At 41.9% G+C, this 23,750-nt stretch overlaps 1 protein-coding gene across 1 annotated transcript in view; it reads right to left on the bottom strand.

Moving 5' to 3' along the window:
* Nucleotides 1-3,049: 3,049 nt before the first annotated feature.
* The window catches only part of PTN (pleiotrophin), a 140,941-nt gene continuing 120,240 nt past the window's right edge, over nucleotides 3,050-23,750 (bottom strand). The window contains exon 5 of the mRNA XM_089680679.1: nucleotides 3,050-8,309. Within this exon, the coding sequence (XP_089536805.1) occupies nucleotides 8,257-8,309 (53 nt within the window). The 3' untranslated portion in view covers nucleotides 3,050-8,256. The remainder of the gene's footprint in view (nucleotides 8,310-23,750) is intronic.

Below are 23,750 nucleotides of genomic sequence, written 5' to 3' on the forward strand. Positions count from 1 at the left end.
GTGTCAGCAAGATCCTTATTGTGTATTCTTGTTTAGCTGTGTAACTTTGTAGAAACTAGATCCCCATCTCTGACAACCTGTACCCAGCCTGTTAACATACAGCTACTTAGCTGCAGATTGCAAGCCCCAACCCAAGCGTCTATGTATATGAATTGATAGGTGTGTGGACAGCTCCCCCTTGTGTGAGAGAAGTCAAATTACCTCACTGACTAATGAGCCACATCTTCTGTTACTAATGAGCTTATTCAGTAAGACAAAGACTGCAGGGTTAAAGTCTCAGCTCACCTTTTGAAAAAAAGTAGTAAATGCAAAACCATCGAACCCCATGATCAATGTCCATTTACTACTTTGTTTGCAATGAAGTCTGCAAAGCATTGCATCATATGTGCAATGCACAGATTCTTGCTTAAAATTCCTCCAGCCTCAGGTCTATACGGAGGTACGGACCTGGCTAGAGAAACTGCAGCTTGAGAAGGAAGAAGGATCTCCAGCACACTCCGCATAGTCCCTCTGCAGCTTTTGCAATTCCGGGCCTAGATGACATGGCTCGGTGGGTAGAGCCATGCACGGCCACACTAAATTAAAAAGTGTACCTGTGATTAAGGTAAGGGAGTTGTTTTGGGTTTTGAGGATATTGGATGCATCCATGCTTCATGTTACTCCCTTTATATGGAGGAAACTAGCAACATAGTCTAAAAGTTGGACTTGTAGCCAAACAAAGGACAAAAACTGCACATAAAAGCAGGCACCATGCAAACATATTGATATGCCTTTTGAATTTGCTTGGTAAGCAGTGACTTCTTGATTGTAGAGAGCTCCCAACCTTTTTGGAACCAAATTCATCCATCCTTCTTCTCTCTATTGTCCATTTTTCATCAGATTTATAGACCTTTAGATATAAATGTACTATTTCCTGTCCTCAGGCAAAGAACAAGATTCTACAGGACCCTAAAGTGTATCTAAACCCTTTCTTCAAAGCTTTTTTTCCCTTTATTTTCACCAGATCCTACCAGTATAGCATTTCCAGGCCTAAGATGACAATGCTCACCCATATCTGTAGGAGCTGTCATCTTAGAACAAAAAGTGTGTCAGGACTGTAGAACACCTCATCTTCTCATCTTCTCCTCTTTTGTCCACAGAGGAGAACTGGGCAGTGCTAGTAGCACTGCTTGAAGCAGAACTAAACTGTATCTGAGCTCCACAAACTGAAAACATTTATGAATTCTTTTTTAAAACTCCATGTTTAATTTTGCTGAGAAATTACTTTGAAAAACATCCTCCAGTAAATGATTTGTGTAGAATGTACTTCCTGGAATCCATATGCCCTTAGCTCAGGCATGCAGACAGGAGGGTGTGCTTAACTGAGAATGTCACTCCTCCAAAAAAAAGAAATCCCATTAAGGCTCCTAGGATGTATTACATAATTTTTGCCTAGGCCTAAAGCAGGAAGCAACTGAAGTAAAGTAAAAAAATATATAGTATACCTTCCTATCTACAGTATTTACTAATACTAGCAGCATAAAGATTAAATATAGTTCATGGTGATTTAGAGAGTTTAGTTCCACTTTAAGATTTTAGTGCAGCAGAGGCAGAGTACAAGAAATTAGGAGTTTGGAGGATTTGTGGTAGGATCAATCAGAATTTTTTGTACTTATCAAACAGATATACCAGAACACCTTCACTAATATATCTAACAGGCCAAAAGAAATAAAATAAAAGAAGTTCAATGTTAGGGTTTAAATACACTTTAACTATGATGGGGCCCCATAGCAAAACCATCAAGGGGGCCCTGCTCTTCTCTGATTTTAATCTTTAATATAGATAATTACCTATAGTGACACAGAATAGTACCAGCATTCATAAAAACATATACAGGAGTTTCCAAAAGATATAAATGCTCACTTTATTCAAACATATTTGCCTAAAGTAGTAGCTAACAGCATACAGTATATTGAAGCGAAACTTCACTCTCTCCATCAACATGGACTATTATTAATCCTTTTTCTGCTAGCATTAGTAAATAGATAAGAACATATGATATGTTTTCCTATTTTAAACCTTTGTTTTTTTTTTACATTTCTTCAGTCGCTTACTGATTTTCATGCCTAGGCAAATGATGTCATACATCCCATCAGTCTTCAGGATTGGAGAGATGGTTCTCAGCTCAACCTATGCCTGAACTGAGGGCAGACAGATTCCAGGAAGTAAATGATACGTGAATCATCTGCCCTTACTCAAGATGGCCACTGCCATTAATGCTAGGGGGTATTTTTCAAGATGATTTCTCAGCAAAATAAAGCAGGTAGACGTGGTTGGATGGGGCAGTTTGCTGTGAATATTAAAAATGAAAATGAATCAAAATGCATTTTTGTTTTGTGTGTGGGGTTCATATGCAGAGCAGATCCACTTTAATGTGTAACCATACAGCTCTGGGCCTCCTGGACAGTCATATGGTCAGCTATAGCTACAGTTAAGCCGGCCATAGATGGAGTGATTTTCTTTTCTGCAATTACGGGTTGCTCAATTCCCCCCATCAGCACAGTCAGTGTTGATGAAGGAATCCCTTCATTGTGTTCTACCGGTGGCGGGGGGGGGGGGTGCGTCAGAGGGAGCCGTCTCCACCAGAAGAACACAGTGCAGTGTTTAGCCGTTAGCAATAATTGCATGTAAAATCAATCAACTTGGGTACACCCAGCCTGCCTATAAATGGTTTGAATCTTGGCTTGGCCAGTCCCTACTGAACTGGCTGAGAGTCAAACTGTCTATGGTAGGTTTGCCACCTCATCCCTTTGAAACCAAACACATATTAATTACACAGGTTCTGATGCCTATTTATTTCAGATAAGGCCCTAAGTGAGTTTAATTACCACCTTAATGAGCCTCAGAACCTGTGTAATTAATATGTTTTCGGTTTTAAAGGGATGAGATGGCAACCCTAGTCTATGGCCGGCTTTATACTCTTACTGAGTATGATTGGTTTGTATTGCCTTACTGAATACATTGTGTTAAGAGTTATTCCAGGCCAGAATTTGGACTCTTAAGAATCACAGAAACGTAATAATTAGTTTATTAAAAGCCATTGTTGCTCTAGAATGTTTAAATACAGAGACAGGAGTTGAACTCACTTTAATTGTTACAGGTGTGGTATGTGGTGTTACCCAATGTTCCTTGTTTTCCTGTTTTTAATTTTAGATTTCACTTGCATCTCCCTGTGTTATATTTTTTACACCTAGTTTACCTGTAAAATCACCTTTTAGCATAGGATTGCAACAGAATAAAATATAAAGGATCATGGAAATGCCTGTGTTGCCCCATTAATCATAAGGATTATCCCATTGTCAACCCTTGAGACAAGAATATACCAAAATCTGTCTTCCAAGGACAACACGGGTCATATTTTTCAGTTAAAAAGGTATGTATGGCTGTGTTAAATAGCTTCCAGCATAACCTAATAAAGTTAATAAAAGATTTAAAGGATACGTTCACCTTTGGGAACATGCTACATATTCCACCTGTTTTTAGGGTGGAACACGTGACATGTTCCCAATGCTGTAGCCGTTGCCCGCTAACCCCCCCCCTTCTCATGACAGCAGCATGTGGAGATGTTCCTTGTAATAGCTGTCACTTTTTAAAAACAGCCCATTGGGGCTCCACCCACACAGCCACATCATTCATTCACAGTGTTCTGTGAATGAAAGAACTACAAGTCCTGACAGCCTTAGCTAGTGTCGGCTTGTAGTTCCCAATGAACTACCACGGCGCTGTGGAGTGCCGTGGTAGTTAATTGAATCTTCCTGTCAGTATATCTACTTGCCCATACGTCTCGCACAGGCAAGCATATATACTGGCAGTATTGCAGGAGACCTGCATGGCACCAGCTATCTGCTGATCACTGGTGCAATGCTTTACAGGCTCCTGCAACCAAAAAAAATAAATGCACATTTTTTTACCTGCAAAAAAATGTGCATTTATTATTTTTGGTCAAAAGGTGAACTTATCTTTTAAAGAGACCCCATTCAGGGCAAAGTGAGACTCTGTTTAAAGTCCAAGCTATGACCACCTTATACTTATGTTAACAGAGCTCACCCCACTGCTTATTCTTCCATAGCTGCCGTCAAAATACGCCATGATTTTGGGTATGTGGGGAGCTTGCGATCTCCCACTTGATGTGTTTGGACCTAGCCATTGACCAGCACTTGACAATGAAGAAGAGGGTCACATCAATATGAAGGATATATAAACCCAACATTTCATATTCCTGATATGTTCCTGCTGTACCATGTACTTGTATGAAAAAGTACCCTATTCTCTCTGTATTGCTTCATTTGTGTGAAATTCCCAGAATCCCTGCCAGTCCCTCTGCTTTCCTATTAAAAACTGACCGCACCAGGCATGAGAGCACAGCATGGTCAGTTCTCTAGCTGTTCTGGGAACTGAGTGTGCTCTCCTCCAATGATCAGGCTTCTGCTGACACATACCCCTTCACAGCCTTTCACTGTGTGCTGCGGTTTCTCCTCCTCCAGCTCTCATGCAGTTAAGAACAGGGGGTATGTGATCACCTATAAACAAGGTGGGAAAAAGTGAATATAATTTATTTTATATCTATACACAAAATGTTTTGCCTTTAATTTCTAGGGGGTTTTTCTGTTTACAATCACTTTAAGTTTCCGAACCAGCCAACACTGGGCATTTTGTGATGGTAGCCACAGAAGGAGCAGACCGAGAACCCTGGAAGGTTAAAAAAAAGTAATTGGGATGATCTTGAATGGTTATTTTGTGCCGCGTGAGCAAGGTGGCAGGTCCTCTTTAAAGCCTAATGCCAGCCAAAACTTTTTATGGATTGACTTGGAAAGGGTTAATGTTTTTGCTGCCTGAGACCCCGTTGGGGAGGCTTACCCTCATTTCCTGTCCCTATGAGAGCAGGGCAACAAATGAGAGGGCTGTTGTCACAGGGATAAGAAGAGCTAGACAGTTAGAACCTGACCGAGGTTCTAACCTATCCAGTGGGTTCTATCCCTTCCGATCATTGGCAGTGGGAAATAGATAGAGGGGGATTATCAAAAAGTGAGCCCCTGCTCCCAAATGGATTGGTTTTCTTTGTGTTCATTCTGGTAATCAGACCTTAGCAATCATAAGGTTTTCTTCCAGTATTGAACAAGGTGTTTTGCACAGTGCAAGGATCTGTATGGACCAATGGGACTAATGTAAGGGAAGTGCTACTGTATAATAGTCAGGACAAGTCATTTCCTCCAGCAGAGGTGTAATACTGCATACATGCTCCTACAGTCTTTTACTATTAGGGCCCATTTATAGTTAAAGCAGAGCTTCAGTCAAAATGGAAAAAAATAAAAGTCAGCAGCTCCAAAAACTGCAGCTGCTCTCTTTTAAAGAACAGGCACTCACTCATCCCTCAATCCAGCGGTGTCCTCACCGCCGAGCTGTCCTCTCTCCCCGGTGCTGGAATCTTATGTGTAGGCATCCTGCTGTAACAGCTTGCGGCTTCATAGCCAGGTACCCACAGCACATGCGCGAGTAGCGCTGCATCTTGTGAATGATCCCATAGTATTCTGGAACCTGCCACTTGTCCCAGAAGACTAGGGGGAGGGAGGTGGGGAGGACAACTTCCAATTCTGATTGGCAATCGCAGTGGAAGTGGGAGCAGGTGCAGTACTTGTCAAAATTGGGCACCTGTCCTCCTCCACTCCCCAAAGGTGCCAATCCTTAATGGGTAGTGATGGACGAGGCCTTAAAGTGGAATGTCTCCTTTTGGGTGGAGCTCTGCTTTAAGCATTCTGTTGCAGTGCGTTGATGCACACACATTAATGAGTGTTATGACACATGTTAGCTTGCGTTGTGTTAAGGCAGCCCATTCATTGTGAATCAACTGACAATTTACCATCCCACTACGGCTGAAAAACCATGCATGGCTCTTTTCTAACATCTATATATGTGTGTTGCCGTGTGCTTTGCTGTACTGCCCAATGTGTTGGGGTGCTTTACACAATGAGGAGCACCGCCAACACACTGCACATAAAGCAGGTGCATTGCCATGCATTGTTGCAATGTGCATTAACATGTGTGTTTGTCACAACGTACACATGTGCATGGGCCCTCCAAGAACTGGTGCTTTGCTGATCTCCTGAAGAGATGAAGAGAACCATTTCAGCCTTTGAGAGTGCTCAACAGTATCAAGCAGCATGGCCCTAGCATACATTTTCCCATAACTACTGGTTTCCATTACTTGATGCTGCTATGCACCCCTAGGCCGGCCATACACTATAATTTTCTGTCCAATTTCTGCCCAATTTTCTTTAGATTTACCTTCAACTGTGTAGTGCAAGGGCCCGCCTAATTGGATACAATTGAGAGTGTTGTTAAGGTTTGACCTCATATTATATGGTTTTTGGTAAATCTAAAGCAATTTTATAAATAAAATTGTATAGAGTATGGCTAGCCTTAGAAGCTGGTAGAAAGCATGTGAGGTCACACAGGGCATCAATCCATATTAAATTGGGCTTGTTCCCTAATGCTGAAGATTTTTTTGAAGCTAAGCCAAGCAGCTTCATGAGTTTTAGGCTGGCCATACATTATACAATTTTCTTGAGATTTTTACTTTAGATTGACCAAACACCATATAATATGAGGTCACACCTAAACAACATTTTCAATTGTATCCAATTAGGCAGGCCTTTGCACTACATAGTTGAAGGTAAATCTAAATGAAATTGGACAGAAATTGGACTGAAAATTGTATAGTGTATGGCCAGCCTTAGAGTACGTACCCCTTATATTTCCATGAACAATCTTGCATGGGGCATGAAGGAGATAGTTAAAAAATGAATTCCATATGGATACATGAATGGTCTCTACAGAGAAGAATGACAGGGGCTGGCTGATGAATCCCTCACCAGGGTTAGGGGCAGCAATAAAGACTTAAGAACTATCAAATCTGTCTCAATCGACCATAAATCTTAAAAAATGTTTTGGGTGAAGTTATACTTTAATCCCAATATCTGCCAATGCAGTACAGCTTTAAAAACCTTAGTTACAGGGTATTGTACAATGCTAACCATTGACAGAAGCAGAAAAATGGAAAGTTAATACAATTAGTAATAAAACAGAATGAATAATCTTTTGAAAGGAACCAAACCAATTATTCTTTAGATTTGGATAGATTTGAGAAAAGTTTGATATTTCTGTTAGAATAATATTCCTGCATGTGTCCCCACTGGTGAGGTTCCCTCCCATTTCCTGTCCCAATGACCCAACAGGAAGTGATAAAATCTTGCAAAAGGAGACCCAAGTAGCAGCAGTATTATGGTATGTCCTCGCTAGAAAGATTATCCTAACTTCCTGTTCCGGTGACATGACAGGAAGAGAGGGGAAAACTCACTAATAGAGCCAGAGACAGCAAAAGGGTCTTTGTGGACAGGCTTTTCTTCCCTTCCTATGCTAGTCTATGGAAATTCAAACCTACTTGGAGCAGGTCACTGCAGATCAGATGAAATTAAATTACAAGTCAAATACACCTGTCAATGAATTCTGAATGATCTCAGAAGTGTCTTAAAAGCTCACAAACCCCCCAAAAAACTGATAAAGGTTTTAGACCTTCCCCGCTCTATTTAAAGCTAAAAAAAACTCTTTAATGTCCTCTTTAAACATTGTTTAAATGAATTATTTTGCATTGGTTATAGGTTATAGGTTACACCTATACCAGTCATGTAATGCACAATCAACTTTCATTTTATTTTCTATTTTGGATTTTTTTGGTTTTATTAGTCAGTATTAAATAATTTTATTAGATGACACAATGGTTAAATCCTAAGTAGAATGTCCCAAGAGAGGCAACTTGTAGCTGCCTGGATGCTGAGAATATCCAAATCCCAATATGCTCTAAAGGCATGCTGGGATGTGTGGTTTACAGCCGCTAGAAGATCACTGTTTGCTTGTTTGGGATGTAATATTAATAGAAATAATAAGGTATAATATATACCCCAAGCCCACCTACAAAACAAAACAAAAAAAAAAGTCTAAACCCCTTTTCTCTATATACACACATCTAATAACATCCCCTAACAATGTGTTATGGTTTAAAACAAATTTCTCCCACCACCAAGTAATAGACTAAATTGTACAGAGTATGTTCCCCTCTTCCCTTCTTCTACTACAGGTAGACAGTTTGTTAAGCCACTTTGCAGTGGGCTCAGGTGCATCCCCCAGAGGTTGTGTGTCTTTTTCTGGGCTTCTTCTTGTCATTCAGTCTACCATCTTGTCTTGCTTCTTCCCCTCCTTTTTCTTTTTCTTCGATTCTGGGAACAGGATAAAAGAAAATTGAAAGGATTTAAGAAACAAGAAGTTTAAAAGTCTTGTGTTTAAATGCCTAAAGTGGTTGTAAACCTCAGACATGAAATATGAACAAAGCATTACCCTCTATAGTGTGTACTTGTCTCTATCCTGAGTACCAAGTGTCATTTCTGTCTGTTGCTTCATTCCTCTGCTGTCAGAATGACTCACTTCTGACAAGTTTTCCTTACACCAAGAGAAAAATAATGACAGTGGAGGGACCTCCAGCAGATTGACAGCCTCAGCTCTGTGCCTGTAAGCTGTGTGGAGAGGGTGTGTCTCTTCCCTCCAATCACCTCTCAGAGCTCTGCAAAGTGTAACTTCAGCTGAGTACCTCCTTTTTCTGAACTCTCAGACAAGCTTTATAAATTCTGGATTATGCATGGATGTAGAGAAGAGAATACTGCAGATACACAGGTACAACTTATGTAGGAGGATTTGTTTCATATTTGTGTATCACCCAAGGTTAGTCATTTCACTGGGTATATGTAAGGGTTTACAACCACTTTAATGGAACAAATGCCACTAATTATTTGCATCTAGATGTTTTGTGTGCTTTTAAAATTGTGACCTGTAATTCAACACAGTGGACTGGGCAGCACAGTGGCTTATGCCCCGTACACACGATAAGAAAATTGTACGAAAACCTTTGCGGAGCCACTGATCGAATGATTTTCTCTCTCTCATGAGCAGGATGTTTTAACCGATAACGATATTGTGAACGAAAAAATCCGGTTGAACAACAGTGAAAAATGTCGTTTCGCATATGAACGTCCGATTTTCTATGCGGTGGTATGTCGGTCATACGGAAAAAATCTATCAAGCGCTATCACGCATGAGCGGAAACAGAAGATGACCCAGATGTTTATGTCCAAGGAATCTTCGTAAACACGAATGAAAAATCCAAATGTTAAAAGTAGATCGGCCTAATGAGATAATGAAACCAGAATTCTGCATATTAGATTTTATGTATCACTATTTATGTATATAGATAATGTAATAAACTATATTATACTCATTGCTGTTAATTGTGTATATCACTTATTCTGGCCGGAAGGGCGTGGCTACAAGGTCACATGCACACCGCATCACTTCCACTTGTACGGAAGACATCAACACTACGTATTGCCCGATGAACAATTTTTTTAGATTGGTTAATGTGGGCCACAATTTCGACCAACGAACGAACGCCTCTCGGTCGTCGGATGACCGATTGGTCGATTTTCTAATTGTGTATTCCCACCTTTAGTGGTTAGTGGACTAGTTTCAGCATTGAGTTTCTTGGTTTGATGCCTGGCCAGGACACTGCATGCATGCATTACTGCATTCTGCATGCCAGTCCTAAGACATGGTGACCTACCTTGTAAAACAAAATTCCAAGAAATGTCTAGGGGAAAAAACTCTCAAGATACTGATATATACATGCATCCCACTGGTGCCAACCAGCCCTTTGGTGGTTGTTGTGTGACCCGTAGCCCTGAGTAGCCAATATTCACTGTTTTCTTTGCCTGGATGCTTACATAGACCTGAATAGTATGACCTGAAGGAATATGTGAAGTGTCCCTGGAATGTGGCTCTGCATCATATGACATACTAATCTATAGCAGTGGGATCAATAGAAGCTGACTTATCATTAAACAACTGCACATTGCTCCCTGTCCCTGATAAATGTCATAATGTTAAAACCTACAGTGTAAAGTCCTCAGCCTAAGAATAAGAGTGATGAAGGCATCAAGAATCCATCCCTCTAAACGTGCATGGTGCATTACAGATCTGCATGTCTGAAATCACAGGGATGGGAGGATAGGCAGGCTTAGCTAAACTCATGCAGGGCTTCCTGTTTCTAGCAATTTGTGATCTCCTTTGATTACACGAATGCAGTGCAGCCTTGAGGCATCATTTCTGGTTCTAAGCAGAGAAGACACTGTATCAGAGCAGCCTGTGTTCAGTCCTTGTCTGCAGTTAGGCAAAGACTTAGAAAAGCAGAATATAAACAGAGCAAAATGTACATTTTTCTGGCCCAGTGATGACAGCTCTCAAAGCACAGGGAGAGAAAATGTAGGGATATACAGGTTATATATGCAAAGCTGTGTGATATCCCAGGGTAACAAGTGTCCAAGAAAAGTTTTATTTCCTAAATTTAAATCAGTGTTATTTTTTTCCCTCCAAGCAATGCATGCATACACAAAAGCAATCCTGGGTAAACAGCATTTTGCTTTATACATTTATGAATGATTTTGCTCCCTGCCTGCGGTTCTGCATTAAAGGCCAGCTCCACTCTCTACAAAATTCAGCATTTTACAGCCGAGCAGAATCTCTTCTGTAGCCATATAGCTCATATAAAGCTCTCTAGGGTGCGGGCAGCGGCCTAAACCAAGAATAAAGAGAGCCAATAAAATAAATATGTATTATCTCGCCTTGCTATATTGCCCGCATTGCTTTAGATGACAGGTAGGCACTGGAGGGGACTCCATTAATTCTGTCTGGTTTCAGCGATTCACAGACTGTGACGGAGAGAAGTGTACAAGAGCCCGGGGAGAGTGGGGGAGTTATGCCACAAAGAACAATCGGCGGACTTCAACAACACGGAGCCACTTTGAATTCAGGACGTTGTGTCAGTCATCATTGCCATGCTATGCAAGGAAGGGGAACAGCAGGCGGCCACTGGAGAAAACAGGTCACGGCTCAGAAAAGAGGCACGGTTTTGTTCAGACTTTGGTTTTGTGTATCGCCGTTCTCTTGTTTGCTGCTCTTCTGTTTTTGGTTCTATTTTTTTTCCTCTCTCTGATTTGATCATCCTTTGATGTACAGGAGGAATAAAGAATTGGTCTTCCCAAATCTAATGTCTCCCAGCAAGTCAGGGGTGGCAACTTTGAGATTTATTTAACGTATACCAGACCAATTTACACCCAATGGCAGCGTGCCAGAGCAACTGGTGGATGGCACCACAGCAATCAAAAAAATAATGAGCTGCCAGCACACCTTCATCTTCTGTGAAAGGAGCCATCTTTATTGGCAACATAGATGCCTGAACCTTAAATAGAACCTGAATGAACAAAGGGACAGGTTCCCTTAAAGTGACACTAAACCATATCCTTATTCTCCAAAAATAACCCATACACACCCACTATTTAATAGCCCTGTAATCTACTTTTCATTAAATTGTATCTTACTGTGTTTTTCTGCCTCTTTTAATGTCCTTCCTGAGTTCCCAAACCTCTCCTTTCCCCCTCACTTCCATTTGTTTGGAACGAGCAGAGCATTAGTTGTGGTCATATGCACTGCTCTGTGCACAACACAAATCCCATAGTCCTTCGTTCATATTAGGAGGGAACAAGAGGGTGGTTATGTTTCTACATACAGTGGGACCATGGAGAACAAACATCACCACCCTCTAACAAGAAGTCAGATCCCAGCAAAAAAAAAAAGAAGGAATTTGGAGGAGGCTGAGCGCAATAGAAGGGACATTTTGGGTTAAGAATACATACCTGAATAGATTCTTTAAACCCGGTTTAGTTACTTTAACAACAACATTCAAAAAAAAAAAATGCAAGCTAATTTAATATTTCAGCTAAGTAGTTCAAGGAGGAAAACTGTCATTCTGACAATCTCTCAGCTCAACCCTGAGATATATATATATATATATATATATATATATATATATATATATTTCTTCTGTATATAATATATAGTAATCCATTGCACAAGGGTTTCCGGCACCAAGTATAAAATTGGTAGTTTAGCAGATCAAATATTAGACCAGCCTAACGAAGACAGTTTGTGGATGTTCTGCTGAGCTTTAATACATTTGTAGTTTATCATTTTGATGCTGCAAACTCTTCTGCTGTGAATTCCTATATGACTGAGCTTTTTTGGGTGAGGCTCTGTTTGCAGACACTGAACTACAAGTTGCAGGTGCTATTACCCTCTATAAATAGATAGATAGATAGATAGATAGATAGATAGATAGATAGATAGATAGATAGATAGATACTTGAAAGACAGTATAGATGGTTGAATTAAAGGAAGATGGATGGATGAAGAGTGAGATAAAGTGGACTTGAGAATGCTTGTGTAGAGATAGATAGATAGATAGATAGATAGATAGATAGATAGATAGATAGATAGATAGATGACACATGTATATATCCTTTTTTTTACTTGGAACCGTAGCCTTACTCTTTTGTCTTACAATCAATTTCCTAAAATGTTACACTTAAAGTATGCATGAAATGCTCAGCTGCCATTGTCAGGTACATGAGTCGGAAGCACGGTTTTCTCCCAGCTGAAACGCAGCAAAGAGCAGCTGCCAAACTCGATTCACTGACTTCTCCATCTTCTATTTGATAGGCCGTACAATAAAGCATTGTTTTATCCCCAGAGAGATTACGGGACATCAACACAAACCTCGTTTTGTCTCTCTCCTCGTAGTACCATGGCACGGATAAAGCAAGTCATTTCTCTCTCACATTAAAAGTGCCCCAGTGGATCTCCCGCTTCAGCCAGTAGCAAGACACCAAACTGCTCTTGGGTCAATGAAGTTATATAACAAGCGAGGGAAGAGGGTGAGGATGAATATGGCACAAATACAATTTAGGACAAACTGTATCAGTAAGAGACCTTACAAATCAAAGTGTATCTAAACCCAAAAATTATAGTATATTTCACCTTCCTTGTCTTTGGATGTGATGACTGCATCAACTTTTCTCTCTTGAAGTCTTTTTCATTTTATTTTGCAATCCTGCGAATGACACACTTCCTCTTCCTGAGTGGCTACACTTAAAACTCAACCATATCTATGGAGGGAGCCATGTTTTTACCCATGCTGGACTTTAAACATGTCTGCACTTTCATTTATAATACATAGGTGGTGGGCAGAGTAGCTGAAGAGAAATAACACTGTTTTAAACTTCTGAGTAAACTCACATGGATTGATAAAGTCACTGAATTTCTGGTAAGGACAATAAGTAAGTTCTGAATTTGCAAAAATGTATTTTGCTTAAAAAAAAAAAAAATTCAGCCACCCTATCTGGTCTAGGACTGGTAAACTACATTATATTAAAAAAAAATTTCTTGGGTTTAATTATCCTTTAAACCAAATATAGAATTTTATTTCATTTCAGCGCCATTAGCATAATACAATTGTTATGAAAAAGCTAGCAATAAATGTCCCAGTCCCAGCCGGCATAAAGTCCAGGCTCTATACAGGAACAGGGCATTTCAGAGTACCTAGGTGTAAATTTGATACAAAGCAAATGATGATATAGAAGCAAAGCCTACAAAAACAGATGGCGTGGAAAGATTACAGATGCGTTAACCACAATTATGTTAAAATCCACTTGGAAAACATCTGCCTAATGGTATCTTTCCCAGTTTTAAAGGAATCAGCAAAGAACGAACATGATGTTTTTATGGAGAGGAGCCAAGAAACTTCCCTTGAACACCATAGTAGCAATGGAAGTGCCAACTGGAACCAGGATACAAAAGCTATCTTTCTGCACGGAAATTTTAACGATGTGGCCTCTGGCCAAGAATCGGGTCACGCTACATTTATACAGGGCTACATATCTGACTTATATCAGGAAAAATGCCAGGCATCAAGGCAACAAGCCCTCTCAGAAGTATGTCAGCAATGGTGGCCTCCATATTTCTCTCGGTACAAGTCATACCAAAGAAGACAGGACAACCAGTAAAGGTTAAGGCAAAAATCTTGTAGTTCCAGTTCTAAGAAACAATTATTAATTTTCACATTTGCTTCTTTCTTCATTGGTTGTAGTTTTTCTTGTTGACTGAAATTATATTTTTGTTATGTTCAGGAAGTTATGTAATCCTTGGTTGTATGAACATTGGGTCACGGAATTCTCTCTTCTTTCAATAAGAAATATAATGTAAAGAAATGAGGGTAAAACCACCAGCAAGTGTTTTTGATCCTCCACTGTCAGGAATGGTCTTACCTCTGGTAGTGCTGGGGCTTACCTGCCTTGTGGGCTGCAGTACCAGTGCTGGCCAGCGGGTGCTCTCAACAGCCAGTGTCTCACTCCTGCAATCAGGCCATCATCTGAGGCTCATTGCTGGAGGTGTATTAAAGCAGGACCAGGCCTGCAGTCAGTGCCTTGGTGTATTGCTCACTTGTGCCCTGTAGCCTGTCTCCTGCCTGCCTGACGCTCCTGCTGGACTCTGACACTGCTTGAACTCTGCCCGTACCGACCCCGGCTATTCCTGACCACTCTTCTGCCTACTCCTTTGTACCTTGTCTGCCCGTTAGGTACCGACCCGGCCTGCCTGACTACGTTTGTGCTCCATACATATTTATATGAGTTAAGGTTTGGGTTTTGTTTGCACTTCGTTGTACATATTTATATTAGTTTAGGTTTAGTTTGTTTGCACCGCGTTTGTGTATTGTATAACCTTTAATAAATTATATTGTTTTACACCTTACTTGAAGCCTGCATTTCCTTGTGTCAGTCCACACATCTCTGGTCATACCCGGATCCCTGACATTACACCAAGGCCAGTCCTGACCAGAAGTGGCTGCACAGGGAAGCCATCTTGGCTTGTTGTTGTGAAGGATGCATCCTGAGGAGGTTGTGTACTTGTATCTGCTAGTCTTAGAAGACAGAGAATATGCCTATCAAACTCTGAAGGAGTATGCCAGGGATCGACTGCTAGAGTGCATACAGGTCGCTCATTCCCTAGTAGATCAGGGCACGGAGGTCTCTGAGGTGCTACCATTGATTCAGGCTTGTGCTGAGTTGGCTTCATCTAGTACCCCTGAAAGCAGGAATTACTTTTTTCCACCATTTAGTGCAAATCATGTAGAGTCACTGGTATGGTTGTTGGAGGATGATCCAGATTGCTTCCTTGAGCTTGTCCATCACATCTGCTTGTGGATTGTATAGACGCAGTGCAGTCTTTGGTCAGACAGGCTACGTGTAAGCTGAGCTTTGTTCAAAAGGTATTACAGACATGGTCAGATTTGTTACACCCAGCCTCAGTCAGCTGGCAAAAACCCAGGCCTGCCTCTAATCCATTTTTTCAAAGCTCTATTCCTGCATTCCCGACAGCACCTCTAGTTCCAGCCCAATATACCCTGCTAGCAACCACATGTCAGTACCCTGTTCCCTCTCGCTGAACCTATCCTGCCTTTAACCCTGTAAAGAAGTCCTCTGTAGCAACTATTCCCTCCTCTGTTCCACCCCCTAGCTCTTCTCTGTCTTCAGCTGCTCCCTCCGATTACAGACCTGCATTTACTTACAGTGCTTCAGTAACTAAACCCAAGAAGAAGCGAAAAGTTTTTCCAACCAGTACCATCCTGCCAGTATCCAATCGGTCAGCCTGTCGTCTGATGACCCGATCCAAGCCAGATGACCCAATCCAGCCTGATGACCCGATCCAGCCTGATGACCCGATCCAGCCAAATGACCCGATCCAGCCAAATGACCCGATCCAGCCTGATGACCCGATCCAGCCTGATGACCTGTCTGACTCGGTGCCCGCTGTCCTGTCTGATGACCCGGTGCCCGCTGTCCTGTCTGATGACCCGGTGCCCGCTGTCATGTCTGTCCTGCCTGATGACCCGATGCCCGCTGTCCTGCCTGATAGCCCGCTGTCCTGTCAGATGACCCGGTGCCCGCTGTCCTGTCAGATGACCCGGTGCCCGCTGTCTTGCCAGATGACTCGGTGCCCGCTGTCTTGCCAGATGACTCGGTGCCCGCTGTTGAGCTTGGTGACCCGGTGCCCGCTGTACTGCCAGATGACTCAGTGCCCGCTGTCATGCCAGATGACTCGGTGCCCACTGTCGAGCTTGGTGACACGGTGCCCGCTGTTCTGCCAGATGACTCGGTGCCCGCTTTTCTACCAGATGACTCTGTGCTCGCTGTCATGCCAGATGACTCGGTGTCTGCTGTCGTGCTTGGTGACCCGGTGCCCGCTGTCGTGCTTGGTGACCCGGTGCCCGCTGTCCTGCTTGGTGAACCGGTGCCCGCTGTCGTGCCAGGTGACTCGGTGCCCTCTGTCGTGCCAGGTGACTCGGTGCCCGCTGTCGCGCCAGGTGACTCTGTGCCCGCTGTCGTGCCTGATGCCTTGGTGCCTGCTGCCTCGCCTGATGGCCCGGTGACTGCTGCCTTGCCTGATGGCCCGGTGCCTGCTACCTCGCCTGATGGCCCGGTGCCCGTTGCCCCGCCTGATGGCCCGGTGACCGCTGCCCCGCCTGATGGCCCGGTGACCGCTGCCCCGCCTGATGGCCCGGTGACCGCTGCCCAGCCTGACGTGCCTCTGTCCGCTGCCCAGCCTGATGTGCCTGTCCGCTGCCCAGCCTGATGTGCCTCTGTCCGTTTCCCAGCCTGGCGTGCCGGCTCCTGATGCCCAGCCTGCTTCTGGAAATCCTGTGCCCAGCAACCTGCCTTTCTGCGGTCTCCTGCAAAAAGATAGGCCTATCAGCAGGAGACCCAGCCAATCGCTTGATTCCGGCAGTGGGATGTCCAGCCAGTTACCGAACCCAGGCGGTGGAACATTTGGGCCATTACGGACTGTTTGGAGCGTCCTGAAGGGGGGGGGGTACTGTCAGGAATGGTCTTACCTCTGGTAGTGCTGGGGCTTACCTGCCTTGTGGGCTGCAGTACCAGTGCTGGCCAGAGGGTGCTCTCAGCAGCCAGTGTCTCACTCCTGCAATCAGGCCATCACCTGAGGCTGATTGCTGGAGGTGTATTAAAGCAGGACCAGGCCTGCAGTCAGTGCCTTGGTGTATTGCTCCCTTGTGCCCTGTATCCTGCCTCCTGCCTGCCTGACACTCCTGCTGGACTCTGACACTGTTTGAACTCTGCCTGCACCGACCCCGGCTGTTCCTGACCACTCTTCTGCCTGCTCCTTTGTACCTTGTCTGCCCGTTACCTACCGACCCAGCCTGCCTGACTACGTTTGTGCTCCATACATATTTATATGAGTTAAGGTTTGGGTTTTGTTTGCACTTCGTTGTACATATTTATATTAGTTTAGGTTTAGTTTGTTTGCACCGCGTTTGTGTATTGTATAACCTTTAATAAATTATATTGTTTAACACCTTACTTGAAGCCTGCATTTCCCCATGTAATCACACATCTCTGGTCATACCCGGATTCCTGACATCCACACTGTCCTGTCCTCATCCCCTCTGCAGAAGCCATCTGGCCTGACTGAGTAAGTTTGGGGAACAAATAAAGCCATTGTAGCTGATATATGAAATGAACGTTATGGAAATGCTGTGTACTTGGCTCCCTCCTTCCCACAAACTATGGACCGAGAACTAAGGCCTGGCTCACACCTATGCATATTGCATTCTGCTGCGGGAAAAAAGCACGGATCCTTTCCAAAAACACAGTGCCTTAAAATACATAGATGTGAATGTGTCCCATAGGAAACCATGTTAAATGGACTGTAGTGAGTTTCTGCAAAATGCAAAAACCACTAAAAAATGCATAGGTTTGAACCAGGCCTTAGGAGACCCCCAGACGACAAGGCTTTAAGAGGCAGGACAGTCCTCATAGAAAGGATTCTGGTTTATCTCCTCTCCCATTCATAGTGTGTTTCCTGACCGCCCAGTGGTGCAGCTTTGAGAGATGAAGATACCAACACAGCTTCCTGTTCCAAACATGGGGAATTTTTGCATAGTTTTAATTAAACATGACCAAATCACACAGAAGCTGCTAGTTAAAGAACAAGAGGGGTTTTTAAGGTCTTCTTCACACAGGGTGGACTCTTCTTGATCTTCCCCCGAGCAAGCAGATGACAGGTCCATGTCACTCTGCTTGTGCAGAGCAGACACAGCCTGTTCTGCTCTATGGGCAGTTGGATGTTAACAGATTGGCTGTCCATTTACACCCGACTGCCCTCCAATCCCATCCGCCCAGATGGAGAGGAATGGATCTACTTCTGTTTGTTTTTGGAGGATCAGATTGGATTGGAAGTAAGTGGGTGTAAACAAACATGTACATTTATACCCGCCTTTCCATAGAGCAGAATGGAGGGCCCAATCAGGTCCGCCTGAAAAATGAACAGGTGAACCCAATCAGAACGCTGGTGTGAAAGGAATCTAAAGTGTATTTGTGGTCAAAAATTAAAATCATACATTAATTTCCACCTGTCTATTGACATTATTTCTAGCCTACTATTAATATGAATGATCTAGATTAGAGATGAGCGAATTATTCAAAAATTCGATTCGGCTGATTCGCCGAATTTGTGGAAGAAATTCGATTCGGTGCGAATTTATTCGCTGCGAATTTAACTTATTAAAAGGGTTTCTAGGCTTCAGAGAGCCTTTATATTAGTGCAGAACACTCTACCTTTAATTTAAATGCCCTTGGAGTCTGCTGGGGAAGAGAAATAATACTGTCAGTCAGTATGACATGCAGATAAGTGCCGTCGATCTTAGAATCACCGCACACTTCACTCATTTGGGCAGTCACGGGGCACGACGAAGAAGAAGAAGAAGAATGAAAATAAGAAGAAGAAGAATAAGAATGAAAAGAAGAATGAAAAGAAGAAGAAGAAGAATGAAAAGAAGAAGAAGAAGAATGAAAAGAAGAATGAAAAGAAGAAGAAGAAGAATGAAAAGAAGAATGAGAAGAATGAAAAGAAGAATGAGAAGAAGAATGAAAAGAAGAATGAAAAGAAGAATGAAAAGAAGAATGAGAAGAATGAAAAGAAGAATGAGAAGAATGAAAAGAAGAAGAAGAAGAAGAATGAAAAGAAGAATGAGAAGAAGAATGAAAAGAAGAATGAAAAGAAGAATGAAAAGAAGAAGAAGAAGAATGAAAAGAAGAAGAAGAAGAATGAAAAGAAGAATGAAAAGAAGAAGAAGAATGAAAAGAAGAATGAGAAGAAGAATGAAAAGAAGAATGAAAAGAAGAATGAAAAGAAGAAGAAGAAGAATGAAAAGAAGAAGAAGAAGAATGAAAAGAAGAATGAAAAGAAGAAGAAGAAGAATGAAAAGAAGAATGAAAAGAAGAAGAATGAAAAGAAGAAGAATGAAAAGAAGAAGAATGAAGAATGAAAAGAAGAAGAAGAAGAATGAAAAGAAGAAGAAGAAGAATGAAAAGAAGAATGAGAAGAAGAATGAAAAGAAGAATGAAAAGAAGAATGAGAAGAATGAAAAGAAGAATGAAAAGAAGAAGAAGAAGAATGAAAAGAAGAAGAGGAAGAATGAAAAGAAGAAGAAGAAGAATGAAAAGAAGAATGAAAAGAAGAAGAAGAAGAAGAATGAAAAGAAGAAGAAGAAGAATGAGAAGAAGAATGAAAAGAAGAAGAAGAAGAATGAAAAGAAGAAGAAGAAGAATGAAAAGAAGAATGAAAAGAAGAAGAAGAAGAATGAAAAGAAGAATGAAAAGAAGAAGAAAAAGAATGAAAAGAAGAAGAAGAATGAAAAGAAGAAGAAGAATGAAAAGAAGAAGAAGAAGAATGAAAAGAAGAATGAGAAGAATGAAAAGAAGAATGAAAAGAAGAAGAATGAAAAGAAGAAGAAGAAGAAGAAGAATGAAAAGAAGAATGAAAAGAAGAAGAAGAAGAATGAAAAGAAGAAGAAGAAGAAGAATGAAAAGAAGAAGAAGAAGAATGAAAAGAAGAATGAAAAGAAGAAGAAGAATGAAAAGAAGAAGAAGAAGAATGAAAAGAAGAAGAAGAAGAAGAAGAATGAAAAGAAGAAGAAGAATGAAAAGAAGAAGAATTCCAGTACAGCAAAAAGTGTATCTGCAGAGAGATCCGCTATTTCTGACAGTTCTCTGACAGTTCCTTCACATTTACAGCGGTTGAAACATTGTATCTATTTGTTTCCGAATAAAAACATCTGTATCCTAAATGGAAACAAATAGATACAATGTTTCAACCGCTGTAAATGTGAAGGAACTGTCAGAGAACTGTCAGAAATAGCGGAGCTCTCTGCAGGGACACTTTTTGCCGGCTGTAGAAGGGATGAAAATCGGCCGATCGGGAAAAATTCGATTCGTGCATCCGAAGTTTGCTAATTTTCGGATTCGGTGCGAATCGAATTTTTCCTAATATTCGAAACGAATTCCACTTCGCCAAGTTCGATTCGCTCATCTCTAATCTAGATCCCCACTCGCTTTGAAATCTGTGACACATGTAGGGTTCTGCTGCCCTCTACTGTGTAAATGTCTGTAGCTATATTACGTTTGCACTTCCTGTCCCTGGGTTGTTGGCTTTGAAACCCTGAAAGTAGGAAGTGGAAAGAGAGAGAAAGTGAAACATGTTCTGCCCATGCTGCTAAACCCTAAGCCAGAAGAGACTATTATGCAAGTATTCCTATGACCAAATAGTTTAACTGCAGCTGCTGAGTGTAGATCTAAATTCTTGTGATTGAGTATCTCTGCCCTTCCCTTGTTATTATTTCATATGCAGCTACGTCTGTACTACTGTATGTGTAGTGGTCACAAGTGATGGGCCGAATACCACCCTGTTCAGTTCGTGATCGAACATTCAAACCTAACGAAAGTTCAACCGGGACAATTCACAAAGCAGTATCTTACCGTATCCGATTATGCGGTAAGATACCGCACAGCTACTAAAATACTGCATGAGTTATATTATAAAGTCATACTGTATTTTAGTAGTCAAAACATTCTTTAATGTTTTAGCTGTCAGCGGGATAACCTACTGACAGTTGAATGTAAACAGGATTGCTGGTAATTCGGGTTTAGTATGGATTTTGAGAGGAACCCTACATGCCAAAAAAATGGCATTAGGGTCACCCCCCAAAATCCATGCCAGACTCTTATCCAATCATGCAGCCCAGCAGGTCAGGAAAGGTGGGGAAAGAGCGAGCGCCCCCCCCCCCTCCTGAACCATACCAGGCCACATGCCCTCAACATGGCGGGCCTCCCCCTCAAAGCACCTTGTCCCCATGTTGATGGAGAGAAGGGCCTCTTTCCCACAACTGTGGCCGGTGGTTCTGGGGGTCTGTGGGCGTGGGGTTTATTGATATGGTATTTGGAAGCCCCCTTCAACAAGGGGGCCCCCAGATCCTGCCCCCCCCCCAAGTGAATGAGTATAGAGTACATGGTACCTGTTAACCCGAAAAAAGGAAACAAAAACTGCCTGACAGTTCTTAAATACTGTGATGATGTCACAAGGGAGCAGGGTCACCCGGTTGACGTCACCAGGTGGCTATGCCCCCTTGTGATGTCACCGTGCATTGTGATTGGCCAAAGCAATGCACCTGCCCTGTGTTCAGGTGCATTTCTTTGGCCAATTGCAGGGTGCAGTACATTGTGCGAACAGCCCACTGAACGCTCTTACCATTCCTATGTTCGCTGACGCATGTCAAAGCTGAAAAATTGTGTTCAGGTGTTAGGATTTGTTTTACCTTTGTCATAAAAGAGTTAAAGCAAAACTGAAACTAAACTACTGCTTTAACACCACAAGTTGCTATGTTATGGTGCTTTGAGATCCATAGTGCCGAGGAGTGTGATGTTGGATTACAAAGTTATTATCTTGTAGCCAGTTCCTGCTGGATGTTATTATTGTATATAACAGCACCGTATTACCTTGGAGATTGTTTTCTTAATGAATTTTGCACAATCAATAGACTTGAAATAGACCGCTACATTTCAGCTTACAATATTTTTTTTTTGCCGCTGACAGACTCCATATCTAAAAGCATATCTATCTTTTTTATTACTTTCGAGGATTTTTTTTTATTGCTAGAAGGATAACCATTTTTATATGAATTATTAAGCATTGATGGTATGGTGGTCACCAAGTTCAGTAGCTCAGATTCTGTTACACACAGCTACTCTATTAAATTTTAATTATAGGCCTGCTGTAGGGTTGCAGTTTTGCTTGAAAATACCAAAATAATTTAATACCGTATATCTCTTTAGTTTCATGAGAAATATGTTGCTTAAACTGGGACCTGCCTCTCTAATCAGTGCTCAAACCGTATATCCCAATCAAACAGACTGTGGGGCTCCGACTCCAAGCATCTGCCAGCTGGCTTCCAATAGAATATCAGAAGTAGATAGTCTGCATCATGGAAAGTTATAATTATACACAATAGAATATAGTTATAATACAAAATTAAAAAGGCACATATTTTATTGATACATAAGCTTAGAAACACAGCCCTGCAAGAAAAGCTGATATACTTCAGCCTATACAGCCTTAAAGCGGATCTACACTGTATCTGAACACCACAAAACAAAAACACTATTTCATGAATTTTTAGTTTTCAAAGCAAACTTCCCCATCCATCCATGTCTCCATGTTTTATTTTTCTGAGAAATCACTTTGAAAAACACCCCACTAGCATTTCTGGCAGTGGCCATCTTGAGTAAGGGCAGATGATTCCTGTAGCATATCCCAACCACAGCACCACCTGCCTGAAGTTTGCATGTTCTGCCTGTGCCTGCATGGGTTTCCCCAGAGTACTCCGGGTTCCTCCCACACTCCAAAGACATGCTGGTAGCTTGTCTCCTGTCTAAATTGGCCCTAGTATGTGTATGTATGATGGGAGTTAGGGACCTTAGATTGTACACCCCTTGAGGGTTAGGGACTCATGTGAATGTACAATATATATACAGTGGGGATCGAAAGTTTGGGCACCCCAGCTAAAAATTTGTATTAATGTGCATAAAGAAGCCAAGGAAAGATGGAAAAATCTCCAAAAGGCATCAAATTACAGATTAGACATTCTTATAATATGTCAACAAAAGTTAGATTTTATTTCCATCATTTACACTTTCAAAATAACAGTAAACAAAAAAATGGCATCTGCAACCGTTTGGGCACCCTGCAGAATTTATAGCATGCACTGCCCCCTTTGCCAAGCTGAGACCTGCCAGTGTCATGGATTGTTCTCAATTATCGTCTGGGAAGACCAGGTGATGTCAATCTCAAAGGTTTTAAATGCCCAGACTCATCTGACCTTGCCCCAACAATCAGCACCATGGGTTCTTCTAAGCAGTTGTCTAGAAAACTGAAACTGAAAATAGTTGACGCTCACAAAGCTGGAGAAGGCTATAAGAAGATAGCAAAGCATTTTCAGATGTCAATATCCTCTGTTCGGAATGTAATTAAGAAATGGCAGTCATCAGGAACAGTGGAAGTTAAAGCAAGATCTGGAAGACCAAGAAAAATATCAGACAGAACAGCTTGCAGGATTGTGAGAAAAACAATTCAAAACCCACGTTTGACTGCACGATCCCTCCAGAAAGATCTGGCAGACACTGGAGTTGTGGTACACTATTCCACTATAAAGAGATACTTGTACAAATATGGTCTTCATGGAAGAGTCATCAGAAGAAAACCTCTTCTACGTCCTCACCACAAAAATCATCGTTTGAACTTTGCAAATGAACATATAGACAAGCCTGATGCATTTTGGAAACAAGTTCTGTGGACCGATGAGGTTAAAATTG

The sequence above is a fragment of the Staurois parvus genome, unplaced genomic scaffold, assembly GCF_062004578.1.
Source record: "Staurois parvus isolate SC_StPar_1 unplaced genomic scaffold, SC_StPar_1.0 ptg000249l, whole genome shotgun sequence".
NCBI lineage: Eukaryota > Metazoa > Chordata > Amphibia > Anura > Ranidae > Staurois > Staurois parvus.